Genomic DNA, 17,578 nt, shown 5'->3' with positions numbered 1-17,578 from the left:
GCCGGGATACGCGCGGCGGCGGGAGCGCCAGGGTTAACGGCGGCACTGGGTGGCGTCGGAGGGCGCGGGGAGAGAGGGCCGCTGGTGCCTGCCCTGCCCTGGCGGCTCCGCGCGCACTCTCCCACGGCCGGCTCTCCCGGCGCGCTTTCGGGAGGCCTCATCGGAAAACTCCCCCCCAGAGCCTTGGACTCGTTTCGTAGAGAGTCCCCCGGAGTGAAGCCTCGTCCGCGGGGCGGGGGCGGCATGGACCTGGCCGTCGGGGAGCGGCTCCGGGCCGCGAGCAGCCGCCGAGGTGAGAGGGCCTCAGCCGGCTGCGAAATTTTGCCCGTCTTTAAAAATAAGTAAGATAAAAATCGCACTTTAAACACGAAAACTGCGTGATCTTAATCTGGTTTGCTTCTAAATATTCAGAAAACGCATTCTTTCTCTGAATGCTTTAAGCGTGTTTCTTACCTATCAAAAGAAGTAACTGTTATAGTGTTCTTAATTTAATCTCATTTTCTTCCAGTCAGATTTACTTCATATAACAATTTAAGGATATAATCTCGAATTTCAGTGTCAACAGGAAGAGTGCTGTTCAGGGACCTGTGAATCAGGCCTTCATAGTCGTTCACTTTCTTGTGTGCTAACACTGGTGATTTTAAATGCTTCATCTTATAACTGTGACTCCCTTTGAGTCTGGATCCTTTCTCTCAGAACCTGCTGTTGGAGGCTCTTAAAACGCTTTACAAATACTAACCCTCTCTGGCTCACCTCAATGCCTGCGGCTTCAAGTTTGCTGCTGGGTCTGAGGCAGGATTCCAAGATGACTCGAGGCAGATTATTTTGATGTGTTTGTCCCTCATCCTGTATGTAAGCAATAGGAATAATGCTGGCGCACATGTTGTACTGTGAGGCAAAAATAACTGTAGTGATGTGTTTTGAGAAAGTACACCTGCAAGAGAGAAAGTAGACACTTGGATCAGCTCCAGAGTAAGGGGAGGAGGTGTAAACAAGCAAGATCACGGCGGAACTGAAAACTCACCAAACTGGCAAACTTCTTTAACTCCCAAGTACTCTTTGAATGTGTAAAGTACACAGCTACATAAAAAGGTGCATCAGGTGTAAAAGAGTGATAAAGCTGTTAACTGACTTTGTTTTACAGAAGATATACTGCAAGGAGAGGGGACAGGAGCTTTCTGTCAGCCTGGCTAGCTTGTCTCCTACAGCAAGTAGATGACTTAACCTGTCAGAATGTGCTTGATAAACCTTGTTCCCCTGCCACTTTCACATTGTTAGCATCATCACTACTCAGCCTTTTAAAAAGATCACATTGTGTCAGAAGCATTTAAACAACATTTAGCAGAAGCAGTTAAACAACATTTGTTTAACATTTTTTTCCTTAAACATTCGTAATTTGTTTCTGTAAAGGAGAAACAAGGTCCCATATAGTTCTTTTGAAATAATGCAATTGTGTTTGTCAGTCCACGTTGAAGCATAAATTACCTGTTACGTTCTTTATTCCTTTTTTGTTTCAGATGTTCAGGCTTTGAAGAGTGCTTATGAGTTGATCAAATCAGCCAGTCAAGGAAAATCTCCACTTGACTCATTAGATAACTTCAGCACTGATTTATATGTTCTATGTGCTGAACAAGCATTTGAGGTTTGTAATTTAGGCATTTCATCTGTATTGAATAAAAACATATGATATATTGTATTTACATGTGTTGAAGTTACTACTTAGGTACTTCTGGGAGTACTTTTATGAAAAATAATAAGTTCTTGTGGTTTTGGAGAACAATTGTTTAAACATGCATTTCCAGTTAAAATACATCCTCTAAATTGTCACTTCTTTATAATCAGTCAGCAAACTGTGGTTTGTGAAGCTTGTAATTAGACCAAAATATGGAAGGTATACCATAGTAATATAAAACAGTTTGCCATGCCTGTTTTTTCTTGTGCTAAACTAATGTTAGCAGTTTGGTTATGACTGAAGAAAATGTGTTTGTGAACAGCCCCTGCTGGGCAAAAGAGAAAAGGTGACATTGTGAAATTATTGCTAATCGAGCTGACTTCAATAAAGTGTGGTAAAGGTTCTTAATTTTGAAGTACTTTTACATTTTCAGTTCATGGGTACAAGTGATTGGATTTCAAGCCGACAGTTTCTAATAAAACTTTTTCTTCCCCCCAAAGCTGTAAGCTACTCAAATTCTGTCTGTTGTCTGAAAATGGAGGTGCAGCACTGATATCCATACAAAATCCTGCAGGCTAATATCTGTCCTTTAAAAAAAATGCTAAGAATTTTGCCTTTATGTTACTAATTCTGTTAATGGCTATTAAAAAAGGAAGCATTTTTTCCATACTGTGAGGGGTTCTATGACTGACTCAGGAGCTTCCTTAAATAAAGGAACTATTTTTCTATACATTTGGAATGACAAAAGTCTAGCTTTAAATTTTAATGAAACTTACTGGGTTAGTACCAGATCTGATGTGCAGCTTTATGGAATACTGTTTGGATACATGTATGCAGCTAGATGCCACGTTTTGAATAGGCATGTGTTCTTTAAAACTAACAATTCCTAATTGAGTATTTGTTGCATTTTTAAAATATCAAAATGCTTTCTTTTTGGTCTTAGCTTGGATACGTGGAAATAAGCAGAGACTGCCTACAGATGTATTTTGAAGGAAGATTTCCTGTGAACCAGTTTCTTGGAAGAGCATATTTGTGCCAAGGCCAGTTGCACACTCCACTCTCTACAGATAATTTGGTGAGAAATTATGAAAGTTGCATTATATTGTCAGTTTTTAAAAGTATTTCTTCCTAGATTTTTATGTATTGCTTTCAGTCATTTCAAATACACAAGGGTAATCAGAACTGTAGGAGAAACCAAAGGAAAATACATTAACAGGTAGCTGGGATTAAACAGATTTTACCATCTGAATTAGACCAATATACCAAATACTTCAGAGAGGAAAAAAAAAGAATACTTGCAAAGTTTTTCAGTCTATTGTTTTAAAGTCAATCTGTTCACTTTTTACATCAATATGATACTTTCAGGCCAAATTTAGCTGCAACTAGTAAAGGAACTGCCAGTTTTATTCAGGATCATGCTAAGCATTTCACATGGAAAATGGAGGACTGTAGGCACCCTCTAAATGTCTTACCTGATATTAGAAAAATCAAACTGTGACAGCACTGGTTTCAGATAAACTGCTTCTCAACAAATGTCTGTTAACATCTGTAAATCTAGCTCTCCAGATTACATTTCCCACTTGTTTTTGTGGTACTGATTACATTCTCCAGCCTAACAACCTGCACTGCATCTCACACTACCAAACATTGTTTTCCTTATGACTCCTTGACCAGTCACGCAGGTCATGAGACTTTCTCCTTATGGCACCATCTCTAAATTCAATCCACTTTTTCCTGTATAACCTAAGCAATTCTCTCTACTCCTGTGGATTCCTTACTAACAGCATGCAAATCTAGCTTCTTAGTTCTAATGGGTCTCCATCCTTCCTGGTCCTGTGTTTTAGCCAGCCTCTGTTCCTGAATGTTTCACAATTGTTTTCAAAGTTGTATGTCCAAAACCATGTGTCTGATCATCTTCTGAGATTCACATGACTCCTACTCTGTTTTTCCCATAGTCCTGTTTATCAGTCAATGCCAAAACTGTCTCCTCTGACCTGGGGAGCCGTCTTCATTCCACTTTGGCACAAATACTCTGTCCATGTCTGAAATTATTATTTCTAATCTTGTTTTTTTCCTCTGGCCACTACTACTATGTTGCCATATCTCATGTAACTATAACCTCTATTTTATTTTAGCCATACCTCTATAACATCCACAGTACCTATTGCAGTGCATTGTGGCAGGTGCATCCACCCCATGAGAGCAGAGCTTCTTGGCTGCTGAGGTGTAGCAGCTTTGGGCTACCTTTGTTCTCAGGGCCTCGTGGCAATTTGGCCAAAAGCCCTATGAGAGCCGCTATTGACCCCAGGTCAGATTGGGCCTGGGTATAAATGGAGTCCTCTGGGGGGGCTATTTGGAGCTTGTCCCCTGGAGCAGCACGCTGGTGTCGAGGACTCTCCCCTTGGGTCGAGACGCTGCCCAAGGAAACTCCTCAAGGGCCCTTGGGTCGGGAAGCTGCCCAGAGCAGGTGCTCAAGGTTGAGAGCCCTCACTTGTCAGGTGAGTGAGAGAGTGTTTTGTGTTGTCATTACACCCTAGGTAGCAGGGCTTTGTAAGGCATTTGGGGATGTCCTTAAACCCCAGGGAGCTGGGCTTTGTCTGCATTTTGGGTTGCTGTTAAAACCTCTAGAGCTCTTTTGTTCTGCGTTCTGGGTTGCCGTTAAACCCTAGAAAGATGTTCTGTTCTCCTCTCACAGACGTTTGAACCTGTAATTTACAGAGAGCTAGTTACCTGTGTTAATAATAATTTGTTAATATTTTTGGTGGGTGGCTGTTTAATTGAGAGCATCTGTAACATGCATGTAGAAGTTTCCTGTCTTCACAACCAAGAGGCTCCATAATTCTGTACAAACTACTCCTCATTTGTTGTTAATTCTTGTCATTGAGAGCAAGTGTTAGCATTTTTAACATATATGCTTTTTTATACTTACCTATTATCTTCTTTAGTGCTATTCTGGATCTGTACAATGCTTCTCTAAATTTGAGTTGGCTGTGAAATCTGTAAACACTTTTTATCTTCTTTACCTCTAAATACAACCATCACACCTTTAATCTGAGTAAGAGCAGACAGTTGAGTGCAAACAGTAAGAACGTGGTTACAATTCCCCTTCATTTTAAAAACTAATACCTTGACAAAGACTGTAAAAAGAATATTGCCAGAGCTTTGTCATCCAGAGAACAGCAACAATTTGAAGCTTCTAACAGTAAAATAGGATGTTTTTTTCCCCATGTTATCTTACCATGTTACAACTTTAATAAACAAAAAGTACAGAAAATGCTACAGTTTCTAAAGAAATTTACATAAATGTAAAACTCAGTCCCTTAAAGTTATCTCAAAACTGTTTCCCATGAAAAAAAATGTATATGACAATAGTTTTTGCACAGGGGGGGAAAAAAAAAAAGAAGACCATGTTAGAGCTTTTGACTGTGAAGGTGTTCAGGTGGCTGTCACAGCGCAGCAGGTGGGTAGGCTGTGTGGACTCCTGAACTCAACCTGGGGAGAAAATCCTGCCTTCTCTTTCTAGCACCTGTGACTAGGCAAAAGGAAGCAGGGCCTGATGTTGTGACCTTTCAGTGTATTCCTACATGTTCTCTCATTCTGAGGATTCCTGTTTTGTTCCTACTGTGCTGTTCTTCTCCCTTTTCCCATAAAAAAGCCCAGGTTATTTGTCTGCTCTGTGGCTGAAATGTGAGCCCTGCCCTAAAGCTCTCTATGAATGCCTGCCTTACCACCTTTGGAGCCTGACGTGAGAGGATCCACACAGCCGTAAGTGACCTGCCCCTGCCCCCGATCTGGCCGTTGGCCTGTTGGGTGGCTGCGTCTTCATTTCTGTAACAGGGACACGCTCTCCTTGACCGCCTTTACAGACTGGTGTGCTCAGCTCATATATAGATGCAAACCAAGTTTTCCTTGGTGAAACAGTCTAAAAGGCTCACCAGTACTTCATTGTGAGTGACCTGCATTGAGGATGATATAGCCAGTTATCAGATGGCGAATCTCATTTTAACTTGCTATTTTCTGAAGTTTTCCATGCATTTTTACATTGTGTTTTTCTTTGCCATTACTGAAGTTTTGATGCTTTATTCTGTACTACAGAGCTATACTGTACGTATCCTCACCTTCTCAGGAGATAATTCTGTTGCTTTTAATTAAATACTAACACTTCTGCCAGTACTTCATGATTTAATACATCCAATACCATTAACATGTGATTAACCTAGGTCAACATATCCTTGAAAGAGAAAATCCGAGTCTTAAATGCAAAAATGCAAAGATTTTCAAATCACACCTCACTGTTTTAACAGATTAATGAGCACAAAATATGCATACAAATAATAATTGACTAGCTTACCCTTTCTGTCTAACAGTATTTCCAAACATTTAAAAGAGGCATATACATCTCTTCACTTTTCTCCTCTGGATCCCACAGGATTAATGGTAAAGAACATGAATCATGAAAGGCTGTCTGAATTAAGTTCACAGTTTGGGTTTAAGATTGAGCACTGCAAAAGTTCAAGCCCACTGAGGCCAAAATTATACAATAAAAGACAATCACCTCATGAAATTTTGTGAGATGAAGACCATAGATATCTTGCAGTAAATTCTCACATGTGCAGCTCATTGTGTTATTTGTAGTGTCTCTCCTCTCTGTTGGATGATACCATTTTAAAATGAAATTCCTTCTCTATGTCTTGCAACTAAGTGTCTCTAGCAAAGGGGGGGCAAGGCCTGGATGGCAGAGTCATGGCTCTTGTGACCTTTGTGACAAATGGTAAATGGTATTTCAACACCATGAGGTTCACACAGCACCAACTGGCTTGCACCATTACAGGCAGGATGGTGGAGTTAAGCAGGTGCCCAAAGGGAGCCCCTGGCTGCTCCTAGGTAGTACCCGTTGAGCCCTGCCCCTTGCTGGAGACCACATCCCTGCCTTGTGGTGCCTAGCGTGGCAGCAGTACCCCTGGGCAAGGAAAATTCACCGTGCAGCAGGTCTCCTTTGGAGTAGTGGCACAGGACTCCTGCCCTCCCCACACTGCTCGCTCCCTTCCAGCACCCCACTGCCTCGGCTTCCTTCAGTCCTGCCCTGCAGCCTGCCGCTTGCTGTCCACCTGCAGCAGCTTACCGGCACTTCAGCCCTCACCTGGCCAACCCCCATCGCTTCCTAACTGCTCCTCGCCTTCTGCAAGGGATGGATCTTGTGGAAAGGTCCAAAGAGCTGGCTCATGCTTTTGTAAGATGCAAAACAAAGCACATGACAGGGTCCTTTGGACTCACAGCTGTCCTGTGAGAACAGTGAGAAGGGTAAAGGGGAAAAAGAACAGGGCCAAAGAAGCTGGCCACTTAGTGTTAAGGGAAAGCTTTAGAGAAATTACACTTGCTGAAGGGCTCACATTTAACCTATGCAATTATAAAGGATCTTTTAACAGAAAGATCTTATTGAGTAATTCTTACATATTTGATGAAAAAAAAATATCAGCAGTTACCTAAAGCAGGTATGCATAGCTACCTATTATGACTTGTTTGTCTCAAATGTCAAACACACCTGAAGCAGCCTGCCCTTCCTCCCCCCACCACACCAGAAGTGAGGGCTGCAGATGGTGGGACCCCCACCAACACACCCCCACAAGAAGGCTGGTGACAGAGGAGTTAGAGCTCATGCTTTCTCCCATATGACTCTCATTGCTGCTTCAGTGCTTAGATTACCTTCACAGAGCAGAAGCAGAACACATCAGAGAGCCAGGGCTGTGAAGAAATGGGGGGCTGGATTATCCTTTACACCCACCAGCAGGAAGGGGTCCAAGCAGCCCATGTGAGCGTGCCAGGGCCAGAGCGGCAGCAGGGCCATGCTGCCTGTGCCTGTCCCTCCACCCCAGTGGGGAGCTCCAGTTTTTGTCTCCTCTTGAGCATGAGAATCGTGAAGAAATCAGCTTTGCAAGGTACCAGGGTTTCAGAGTATGTTTCTTACTGCTTCCATGTTACCTCTCCCTGATCCCCATCTGCTGCAGGAATGGTTCTTAACTTCCAACGCAGCAAGGTACTGCTCTGGGCTAGGTCTGACCACAGAGATCTCAGGTAGCCTGTCATTCCTTTTCAGGGCAATACAGTTTTTCATACTGTAACATAACAAAATAAAAAGAGAAAAAAAAGTTGGCAGAAACAAAACGTCTTTATTCTGTGTGAAGAAACTGTAAAATTTTTTAAGTAAAACTGGACACTGATTCATGCCGTATCACATTTCTGTTGCTAAGGCCTGTACAGTACATAGCTAGCGTGGCTTCGCTATACCACTATGGAGCAACATTTGTTTCAACTGGTGCTGTATTAATGTCTGTAACTAATACAGACTTTAATCTGTAATATTAATGTAATGATGAAATAATGGTTGTCCATACTAAAGCATTTAAATATAGCTAGCCATTGCCTTATAAAATGCATTCTATTAAGTATATATTTATATAGGACTCAAAATCTGACACACCAGCTCTAAGAAGCATTTCACACAATGTTGACCAAATGCTGTTTAAAACAGAAGTCTGTCTTTATTACATTCATGGCCTTGTTTGGTTTTGCATGTAAGTGACATTCCAATAAAGCTAAGTATATTGCTGCATGTCATTGTGTGAATATATGAGATGGAATTCAGCCATGGAAAGCTGGCAATTTCTATTCTTTTTCACTGTTTACAGGAAGTGTATTAATGTTACACTCCTTGCTTTTGATATCAAAGGTGTCATAACAAGTTAATGACTTATGCCAGGATCAGTAGATCAATTAAAAGTAGTGAGGACATGAACGCAGACACAGGAATTTAAGGACTGAAGGGACAGAGACCCCACTGCTCCTCAAACAACAGCAGTGCGGTGCCACTGGCCACTCCAAGTTGCCTGCTGGTGGGCTAGGACGTTGCTCATGCTTTGTGGAGAGGCACACCCTGGCTCAGAGTGAGAGAGGTAAAAATGCACAAATGGAAATAGAGAGAGTCAATGAGCTCCAGTGTCGTGTGGCCCAGCACACATAATACCTGTATTCCCTAACCACTGATTTCTGAATATTGGAATTGTTAAGCAACAGAAAAAATAGTTGTCACCTGAAGATACATGCTCTCAAGAACATGACAGAGCTTGGCTCTCAGCTTCACAACTCTTAAGCTGAGCTACTGCCCTTCCTCCAGCATCCCTGCACAGCTGTACTTTCCTATACCCTGCTAACTCTAAAGTTGAGTTCAGTTGGAAGGGACCTACGACAATCATCTAGTCCAAATTAATTTTCTTCAAGAGTTGCCACGAGCACAGATTTTCTTGACAAAGAGGGAATGCAGAGAGAAGATACAAACAGCTCTTGATAGGGTTTGTTTTAATGAAATGGTGCTTGAGAGTCCAAGCTGATGGAGATTTTAGTGGCCCAGATGAGGGCCAGAAATAAATGCAGAAGCCTCTGGCTTTCTCTGCTTTTTTTACCCAAACCAACCAAAAAAAGCACTCAGACCTGTTCCTCCCTGAACCTCCATTGGTTGAAACTGAGTCAGCTCTGTGCTATTGAAGCCATGTGCCACTCCATGATTTTGTCCAGCTGACCAAGGAGCTGTTATCAGCATAGAAGTCTCCTGCCCTTCCTGTGTTACCTGCCAGCACTGCAACACAGGCTTCCTCTGATGTTATTTTCAGGACCAAGCAGGCTATGGATTGGGAAGAGGAGCACAGTGGAAGAAGGGACACACCTTAGGGCTGGGTGTTTGACTGTAACTGCAAGAAACTTACACGTGCTCAGGAGCCTGGAATCTCAAACCCTTGTGTCCACAGGTGCATAACGTCCACACTGACAACATTTTTTGTATTAATTGATGAAAACCAGGAAATACGCTGTAGCACTGCATTAATGATCATACCTCCCACCCTACATGGGACAGGTTTTGTTTTCTGAAGCTGCCAACTGAGCAGAGGACTGGCAATTTCTGTGTTCATCTCCAGTTCTCCTCTTAGAAACGGTGCTACGTACTGCCATGGTGGCCATCTCGCTGCCTCTTTTGTCCTGGGTTAGCATTGCTCTCTCTGAAGTCGGGTTCATGTTGGACTCTGCAGTTGTTATGGCACTGCAGCTGAACATTTCAATCAGACACTTCCTGAACTAGAAAGTTAAAAAAAAAAAAAAAAAAAAAAAAAAAATAAGGAATTTTTTAAAAAAGCAATCTGTGTCTTAGTTAAAACTCTTGAAAATTCTCTGAGTCAGTTAGAAATATAAAGAAATAGCCCCATAAAATATATTTGCCTGTGCCACCATGAAGAACTCTAAAATTGAGAACTAATGATGTTCTAAAAAGATTCAGACTAATGGAAAACCTTACTCTAAAAATGGTTTTCCTTTCCTGCTTGTTACTAAAACCATCTAATGGACAGAGATGGTGATTTCTCCAGGCTCATGAGTTGCTTTCATATTCTAATACCCAAGTGTTCAAAGACGGTTTGTTTCCATGTTATTCATCTCCATGGGCAGGGTAAGACCAGCATACATCGGAGACCAGGGCACTGTCCATAGGATGTGAGACAAGCAGTAGCTCTTTCTGCAGGACTGAGTAAATAAATGTATTCACTTCTTGTTTAACAGTCACTTCACTATTTTTCTTCTTTTCACTTATATGCTCATACTCTGTTTAATGCCACCACTCTTAGTGGCTACATTCACTCCGTAAATCAATTTGAGTTTATTATTGTGCCTGTTACTGCAGTGAACACATCAGTCTGGTTCATCCCCTTGTCAGTTCTTCTCTGCATCCAATCCTCTGCTCCCATTCCAGAGAAGAAATCTCCCTGCAATGCTTCTACCCTGCCTGTACACACAACCACAAATGCAGCATTTCCTCTGACACAAAATCAAGCTATTGAAGATTTCCACCCCATCTCAAAATCAACTCACTGGTGTTGCATTCCTAAAGAATTACAAGAATGTACTGGGACAGCCTTGAAAACAGAATTTACATACAGAAAACTAACTGACGTTCACTAAGGGCTGATGGTCCTTTAAAATATCTAAACCTAATAATTATTAACATTCATATTTTAATGATGCACAGAGGCTTATTCTATCTTCCAGTAGGTAGATATACAGTGATTTTTTTATTTTTTTTTTTTAGTTCTAAATGCTGGATATTGCAATGCTAGTTAACTAACATGTAGGTAGGTAGAAATAGTTCATTATAAAGCAAGACGAAATAACAAAATATGACTGTTAAAGACACTTTGAGAGCATACAGTACCTGTTTGTTCATAAAGACGTAAATAATTGGATTATAAACAGTAGCTGTTTTGGAAAAGAAAGCTGGAATTGCTGCCAGACAAGGATCCAGCTCAATGGAGGGGTATGCAGTGACTAGGATAGAAAAGGCTGCATATGGCATCCAGCAGATTAGAAAGGCAATGATCATAACGACCACCATTCTAGTCACTTGTCTTTCAGGTTTCCTGGTAGTTCCCAGCCTGCCTTGCGTATCTGACACCTTTAAAGAAAAGATAGAAGATTCTAGAAAACAAATAACAAGGCCTCTAACGAGTGACCTTAGTGATCTGCGATGCTGGAAGGAAAGACATACTCTTCTTGAGTATGACAGCACACAAAGATGCTGTTACTGGACCACGGGGTGTGAATGTTACTGCTGAGGCACATGAATCCCTGTATACTGTCATGATTAAATTTTCCTGTGCTTGAGTATCTTTTGTTATTAAAGTGAGAGCAAAAAGCAATTACTGGGGCAATCTCTGTGTAGAAATCTAATTGCAGTCAGGCACACTTGCAGCCTGTAGACACTCCCGAGCTGCTCCTCATGACTAGGCTGAAGCTAAAGTGATGGCATGGGTTTGCTCTCCGGCCTCACAAAAGTTAATCTAGCTCAGGTAACTTCATGAGTGCTGCAGCACGCCCCACAGCAGTGCAGAAATGCCTTTAAATCCCATCTGTGAGGAAAGTAATCCTAATGATTTCAGCCAAATTAGAGACAAGATTTGGCCTCTATTTAGAATGCTAAATAACAGAATACAGTGACCCTGACAGAATGAACAACTGGCAGTATCCAATCCAACAGTAAGTTACCTCTAAAAACATGAAACAAAAATTAGGGCTACTAATGGTATATCTGTATAGCTCTAGAAGAACCTGGTGCCAGGTCTTGTAATAATACATGCTAATAAAAAAAGAATGTTTGGTATAACATGGCCTTTTATCTTTCCACAATAAATAACATTAGAACTGAATGGAAACATTTTCCCCAACAACCCTGGCACCGCACTCAGATAAAAGTTCTGGATATTCAGAATAACAGAATCAGGTTTTATTTTAGGAGAGTCTGAGTCATCAGCAATTATTTTCTTCATGCCCCTGCCTTCAGGCCAGCAGACACGGTGCTGCCCTGCCAGGAGTGCTGCAGCAACGTCAGCCCGGGGAACTTCTCCTGTTCAGTACTGACATCAACCCCTCCCCACCATTCAGCCTTCTCTCCCTGCGTGCCTCCTGGAGGACATCAAGAAAATTCCATTTAGAGGAATCATAGTGCCACCTGAAGTATGCATGTTCCCATCGGTGCTTTCTAATGAGAAAACAAAGTACTTCTTGTATTTCCCTTCTGGTTTGCTTTACTTGGAGAAAGCAACACTCAAATACAAGCATTTGACTATCCCAAATACTTCAAAAACAGTAAAATGGAAGAAATTTACTAAATATGTTACTGAAGCAATAAGACAAGGCATCTTTGCAGTAAATATTGTCCCAAAATACTGTTCCCAAATCCTGCCCAAATAGGAATCTTCCTATTCTACTGTTGTCTTTCTAACTTTTTGCAGATTCTCTTTTGTATTGGGTCAACATAATCCTTAAATAAAATTCAAAAGCATTTCTCAAGTATTTTAAATATTCCTGGACAATCTAATGTTTTTACTAAACAGCATTACATTATTTACAAATGCTTCATCTTATTCTGCATGTGTTACAGCGTATTAGCCAGCACTCCTAAAATTTACAAATGCAGTCATTTTAGAACTAAGTTCTGATTTACCTGGTTTGAATCTTAGGAAACATCACTGAATTGAAGTACAATTGTAAATAAACCAATACTGGATCATTCAGTTTGTTTATTATTTATGAGGCAGACAATCTTTCACTTGGATGATGTTTGTCTAATGGGATGTACTGATAAATAATGCAAAGAGCACACTTTAACAAATAATTTCTGTGCGTAAGGATAATTATTTAAGACGAGATGATAACTGAGTGCATTTACCGCCTCATAATTTGAACTGATTATGTCTGATCTTTATTAGAAAATCAAATAGAAAAATTCCAAATGTTTGCATACATACACATTTAAAGAATTTACTTGTAAGCGCTGCTTCTTACCTTTCTTAGCTTCCGCATCAGTTTTCCATAGGATACCAAAATCACTGATAAAGGCACTATAAAACAGGTGGTGAAGAATGCAATAATGTACGTATGGTCAGTAAAAGCTCCCGAGTACCTGTATAAAACACAAAATACATTGTGTATGTATTACTAACGTGTGTTGTTATTATTTTCTTGAAAGATTAATTTTGCTCTTCAAAGCTGTCACTAGCATTCTTGTCAACTGCTTTCATTCCAAGTACCCTTTTACAGCTCTGGTCCTATCACCAGATGGAGCCCTGGGCTGGGACAGGATCCCATGAGGGTAAGCACAGCATCAAAGGGTGGAAGGGACATGTGGTCCAACCTCCTGCTCAGAGGGGAGTCAGCTATGGGGTTGGACCAGGTTGCTCAGAGCTTTCTCCAGTCTTCTGAAAAATCTTTGTCCTCTTTGAATCCTGACAAAAAGCACAAGGTATAGGATAGTTACTTTCATTAGAGATGGCAGCATGTCCCTTTAGAATTATTATTTTTTTTTAAATCTGTTCTTGGCAGACTTTTCTCAGTTTTGTTGCAACTCTCTTTACACCCATTTTGCAGAGATGTACATCATCTTTAAACCTTTCAATTCCTGCCCCTGAGATGTCTTGAGTTGCAAGTGCCATTTCTTTACCATACTCTGCAAGACTGGCCTTACCAGTTAGGCTCACAAGTAGTTCCAATCTTACTGGTGGTGTAACTGCTCCAACCCATTGTTGGTGGAATGGTCCAAATGAAGGAATAGGTCCACACAAAGGCAATACCTAGGGCGGCATGCTTCCCCCTCAAGCGCATGTTTCCCACGGGGCGGCAGATCACAATGTACCGCTCAAAAGCCAACAGAGCAAGAGACCAGAGAGCAACAATGCCTATAGAAAGAAAACAGTCAGGATCAAAAATCGGGAAAAAAAAAAAATTGAAAAATTGATCCACTGAAAAGCAAACACCATCCCACATCACAGAATCGTTTAGGTTGAAAGGCATCTTTGGAGGAGGTCACCTAGTTCAACACTCCCAGAGTGAAGCATGGCCCATGCAGCAGGTAGTGCAGGACCAAGGCCAGCTGGCTTTTGAGTATCGCCACAGATGGCAACTCCACAGCCACTCTGGGCAACCTGTTCCAGTGTTTGAGCACCACGACATCAGGCACCATTTCCCTCAACCCAAGTTCTGAAAGGATGTGCAATTTATGTGCATTATTCTAATATTTATTAAGAGCACAAGATTTTATTATTTGTTTAGTTTGTCAGTCTACTGTATATTGACTACAAAACCAAGCAGCTAATCGGGCCATTTAACTGATGATGACTTCTTTTTTTCATTTGGTTCTGCTCTGAAACAATGCAAACTATGCGTAGCTTCCAAATTTACAAATTAAGATATATCTTCAAAATGCTGTCTTTGCAAGAAATGTCGTAATTCAGACTGTCATAAAACTCTAACCTACAGACAACTGCTCACAACATCAAATTACCAGTTTATTAGGCACATATCACCTGGTTGGCCACCAAAATCTGAAAATAGCCTCATCTTTCTTCATGGCACATGGCTCGCATGTCACTAACTATTTTAGTAGCAGTGTCCCTCACTGTCATTCCCTCTGTGTGGCTTAGCCAGGCTGAGAGCAACTGTGGGACTCCTTTTGATGCTGAGGATCAGTAATGTGTTTGACAGAGCAGTGACAGTCAGAAGGCTGTCTTCACTATGCAACTTCAGAAACAGGAAAAGGGAGGTAGGAATGAATGTCTATCTCAAGTAAATAGAGTGCCATTTTAAACTAATTTCCCATTTATTCTGCAAAGGTGTATTTACACAGGGAACTAATGTGGTGAGGATATTCCCTTTTAGAATACTTCTAATACTTTTTGTGTAGCTAGTGAAACAAAGCCAAGAAAAAGAATCACAAAAAGATGTAGATGTGTGGAGTGACTGTTAGAGGTGTCATGATTCCTCAGAGTCACTGGAGGGGAGCTAACATAAGATTTTTCTGTGCCCTGGTATTTTCCACAGTTTAAGAGCAGCCACTCTTCTTCTCTCTCTCTTATTTATCCATATATGCACACACCTAAATCCAAACCAAAATTCACATAATGATTTTATTCCTGACATTGTTTTACCACCACCCCCACCTGTTATTCTAGTAGCAAGCTTTTCCTCATTAAAAACATATTCAATGCTCAGTACACATGTGAGAAACCACTGATATATGACAGAGATAGTGATATATGTTATTCACTCGCACATGAGATCCACTACAGAATACATGTAACTGGGGAACCAGTTAGTTCAAAGGCATGCAAAGTCAGTGACATGGGAAGCTGCAGGATAGCTAGTAGAATACACTGAAGGAATTTGAAGAAAAGAACACAGAACTACAAACAAAATCAAGCTTACCAAAAAATGTGACAGCAAATCCTTCCAGTACACAAGCCCAGTATCCCATATAAAAATAACCTTTCAGATTTGTTAAAAAGCTGATGGTGCCACCAGTCAGTGAGACCAGGAAATCAGCCACAGACAAATTGACTATAACATAATTGACAGGTTGTCTCAATTGCTTGAACTTAAAAGTTACCAGGATTACAGCCAGGTTCTCAGCAAGCGACAGGGAGGTCACCACCAACATTACAGCTGCCAGGAGCCTGAAGTGCCAGGGCTGGATGGAGTCCAAGGGACGACGGAAGGGATCCCATCTGGCAGGACCAGAGGAACTGGACAACAGCGACTCATTTTCAGGTGCTCTGAATGAATCCATTTTTTAATTCTCACTCTGCTTTCTAGTAGTAGTCCAGGAAACAAAATTTTGGTCAGAGGAAAGTTTAGTGCAGCGAATGTGGGAACAGGGATGAGCGAGAAAATCTCTTAAAGCAACTTCTGCCCCTCTCTGCCAGTAGTCTCCTGCCTCTGTGCCTTTATCTGTAATAAAGCCCAGCTATAAAAGCTGCCGGTTTTCTCCTTCTGCAGCAGCCAACAGCAGTGCTAAAATACCCCTCAGAGCATCCCTACTCTGCAGGGAAAAACGAAGCGTCGGCTTGGAACCCTCCCTGACCCTTAGCACTGTAACAATGAAGCTTCCTTCTGTTAATAGTGAGGGTGGAGTGATGCTCCTCCTGCCCTGCGCTTCGGGGAGCACAGCAAGGGGAAAGCTCCCACCTGACTTGTCTTCCTGAAAGAGGGCAGCTCTGAGAAGATGAACAGGCAATGAGACTGCACTACAAACCCCTGCCCACATCTCCAGCTGGCTTACATCCTCAGAACTGAAGCTCCAAATTAGGTAAGTTTTCTGTGTTATTTGGTGGAATTTCATCTTCTATCAGAGACAGCACAGTTTTTATCTCTGATGAAGGCATAATAATTGTAACTACAGCTTTAGTACTAAAAACTCAAAGATGCACAACAGTATTTTAAAGATAGAATTTGTAAATACATTAAAAGAAATAAAATCAGTACAGCATGACAACAGACAGCAGGAAAATTAATAGGTAGTCATATATTTCTAATAAAAATGACTGGATGTATTTGCACGCTTTGATAAATATTAGCAGTTAAGAGTTATTTATGTTCGTTTCCTGAGATGAGTAGCTCGGTCATCTCTGCACCCTAATGAGACACAATACTGCCACAGATATTCTAGTACTCCTGTACTAAAGGGTGGCCTGTAATTATTCCACAAATTAAGCTAGATACCCCAAGAATATGGAAATCATTCAGCTGTATTATGAGATAATACTTTGGGAACATAACTGTTAATCCAGACCCTCAGAGTATTAAGCACAAAAGCAATCCAGTTCCCATACTGGAGAGTTCACACTTGGACACACACCATATACAACATGTGAAAAAGCAAACAGAAGCTGGGTTGAGAGTGAAAATGAGCAACACTGCCTGCCCATACAGTCCCTTGAGTTTATACTGGCTTTGGTTTGTACATGAAACACTTTCTTAACACAGGTTAAAATCTTTTGGTATGCACTAATGGAATCAAAAGGATTTCTGACACTGGCATAAAGAGTTCCACATCAGAAAATTTCAGAATATTTTGAACTAAAAAAATCCCAACTTCTTCCTACTTACCATAACCAAAACAGCAAGGATCTTTTCAAATGCTTAGTATATACTCAACTGAAAAGGAAAGACACAGACCTTAAGCTGATCAAATCTAGTATCAAAACCACTCACAAAATAATACTTATTCAGCAGGAATATTTTAAAATTCCAAGTGTCATTAATGAAAGAAGGATCAAGACACAGCAACATTAAAATGCCTCCAGCTAGTCCCTGCATGGCATGAGTCAGCACAGTTCCACTGCCTGCATACTACAGCAGAAGATCTGGACCACAACTTTAAAATCAAGTTTGAATCCCTTGCACTGCAGGCCTTTTTTTGTCCAAATAATACAGACTTTTTTTTTATTTTAAATTTCGTTATAAGGCTTTTTTCTGAAATCAGTCTCAGATAAATTTACAAAGACAAAGCATTGCCTTATGAGCACAGGGAGAACAGCA

The 17,578-nt window shown here is 41.1% G+C and overlaps 2 protein-coding genes across 2 annotated transcripts; one reads left to right on the top strand and one right to left on the bottom strand.

Moving 5' to 3' along the window:
• The first annotated feature begins 81 nt into the window (after window positions 1-81).
• CFAP46 (cilia and flagella associated protein 46) lies at window positions 82-3,058 on the top strand. Its single transcript, XM_026851572.1, has 4 exons — window positions 82-292; window positions 1,518-1,642; window positions 2,616-2,747; window positions 3,038-3,058. The coding sequence occupies exons 1-4, from the start codon at window positions 244-246 to the stop codon at window positions 3,056-3,058; spliced, it is 327 nt and encodes a 108-aa protein (XP_026707373.1). The 5' UTR covers window positions 82-243.
• A 6,153-nt stretch (window positions 3,059-9,211) lies between these two features.
• On the bottom strand, window positions 9,212-15,827 carry LOC113481801 (opsin-VA-like). The gene is made up of 5 exons (XM_026851733.1): window positions 15,467-15,827; window positions 13,731-13,941; window positions 13,052-13,169; window positions 10,923-11,162; window positions 9,212-9,796 (listed from the first exon to the last, which is right to left on the bottom strand). Exons 1-5 carry the CDS (start codon window positions 15,825-15,827, stop codon window positions 9,566-9,568), a joined length of 1,161 nt encoding a protein of 386 aa, XP_026707534.1. The 3' UTR covers window positions 9,212-9,565.
• Between the last annotated feature and the right edge of the window lie 1,751 nt (window positions 15,828-17,578).

This window comes from Athene cunicularia, assembly GCF_003259725.1.
Source record: "Athene cunicularia isolate RWA chromosome 6 unlocalized genomic scaffold, athCun1 chr6_part1, whole genome shotgun sequence".
Classification (NCBI taxonomy): Eukaryota; Metazoa; Chordata; class Aves; order Strigiformes; family Strigidae; genus Athene; species Athene cunicularia.
The sequence above is the reverse complement of the archived record's forward strand: the minus strand, read 5'-3'. Positions and strand labels throughout refer to the sequence as shown.

Bases quoted from the DNA above. Each gene is read 5' to 3' on its own strand.
- CFAP46 (XM_026851572.1), top strand. From the start codon at position 244: ATGGACCTGGCCGTCGGGGAGCGGCTCCGGGCCGCGAGCAGCCGCCGA. The intron at 293-1,517 runs GTGAGAGGGCCT...TTTTTGTTTCAG, and splicing joins GGCCGCGAGCAGCCGCCGAG to ATGTTCAGGCTTTGAAGAGT. The intron at 2,748-3,037 runs GTGAGAAATTAT...TGATACTTTCAG, and splicing joins CACTCTCTACAGATAATTTG to GCCAAATTTAGCTGCAACTA.
- LOC113481801 (XM_026851733.1), bottom strand. From the start codon at position 15,827: ATGGATTCATTCAGAGCACCTGAAAATGAGTCGCTGTTGTCCAGTTCC. The intron at 13,942-15,466 runs GTAAGCTTGATT...TTCTTTCTATAG, and splicing joins ATTTGCTGTCACATTTTTTG to GCATTGTTGCTCTCTGGTCT. The intron at 11,163-13,051 runs GTAAGAAGCAGC...TTTTCTTTAAAG, and splicing joins TGATGCGGAAGCTAAGAAAG to GTGTCAGATACGCAAGGCAG.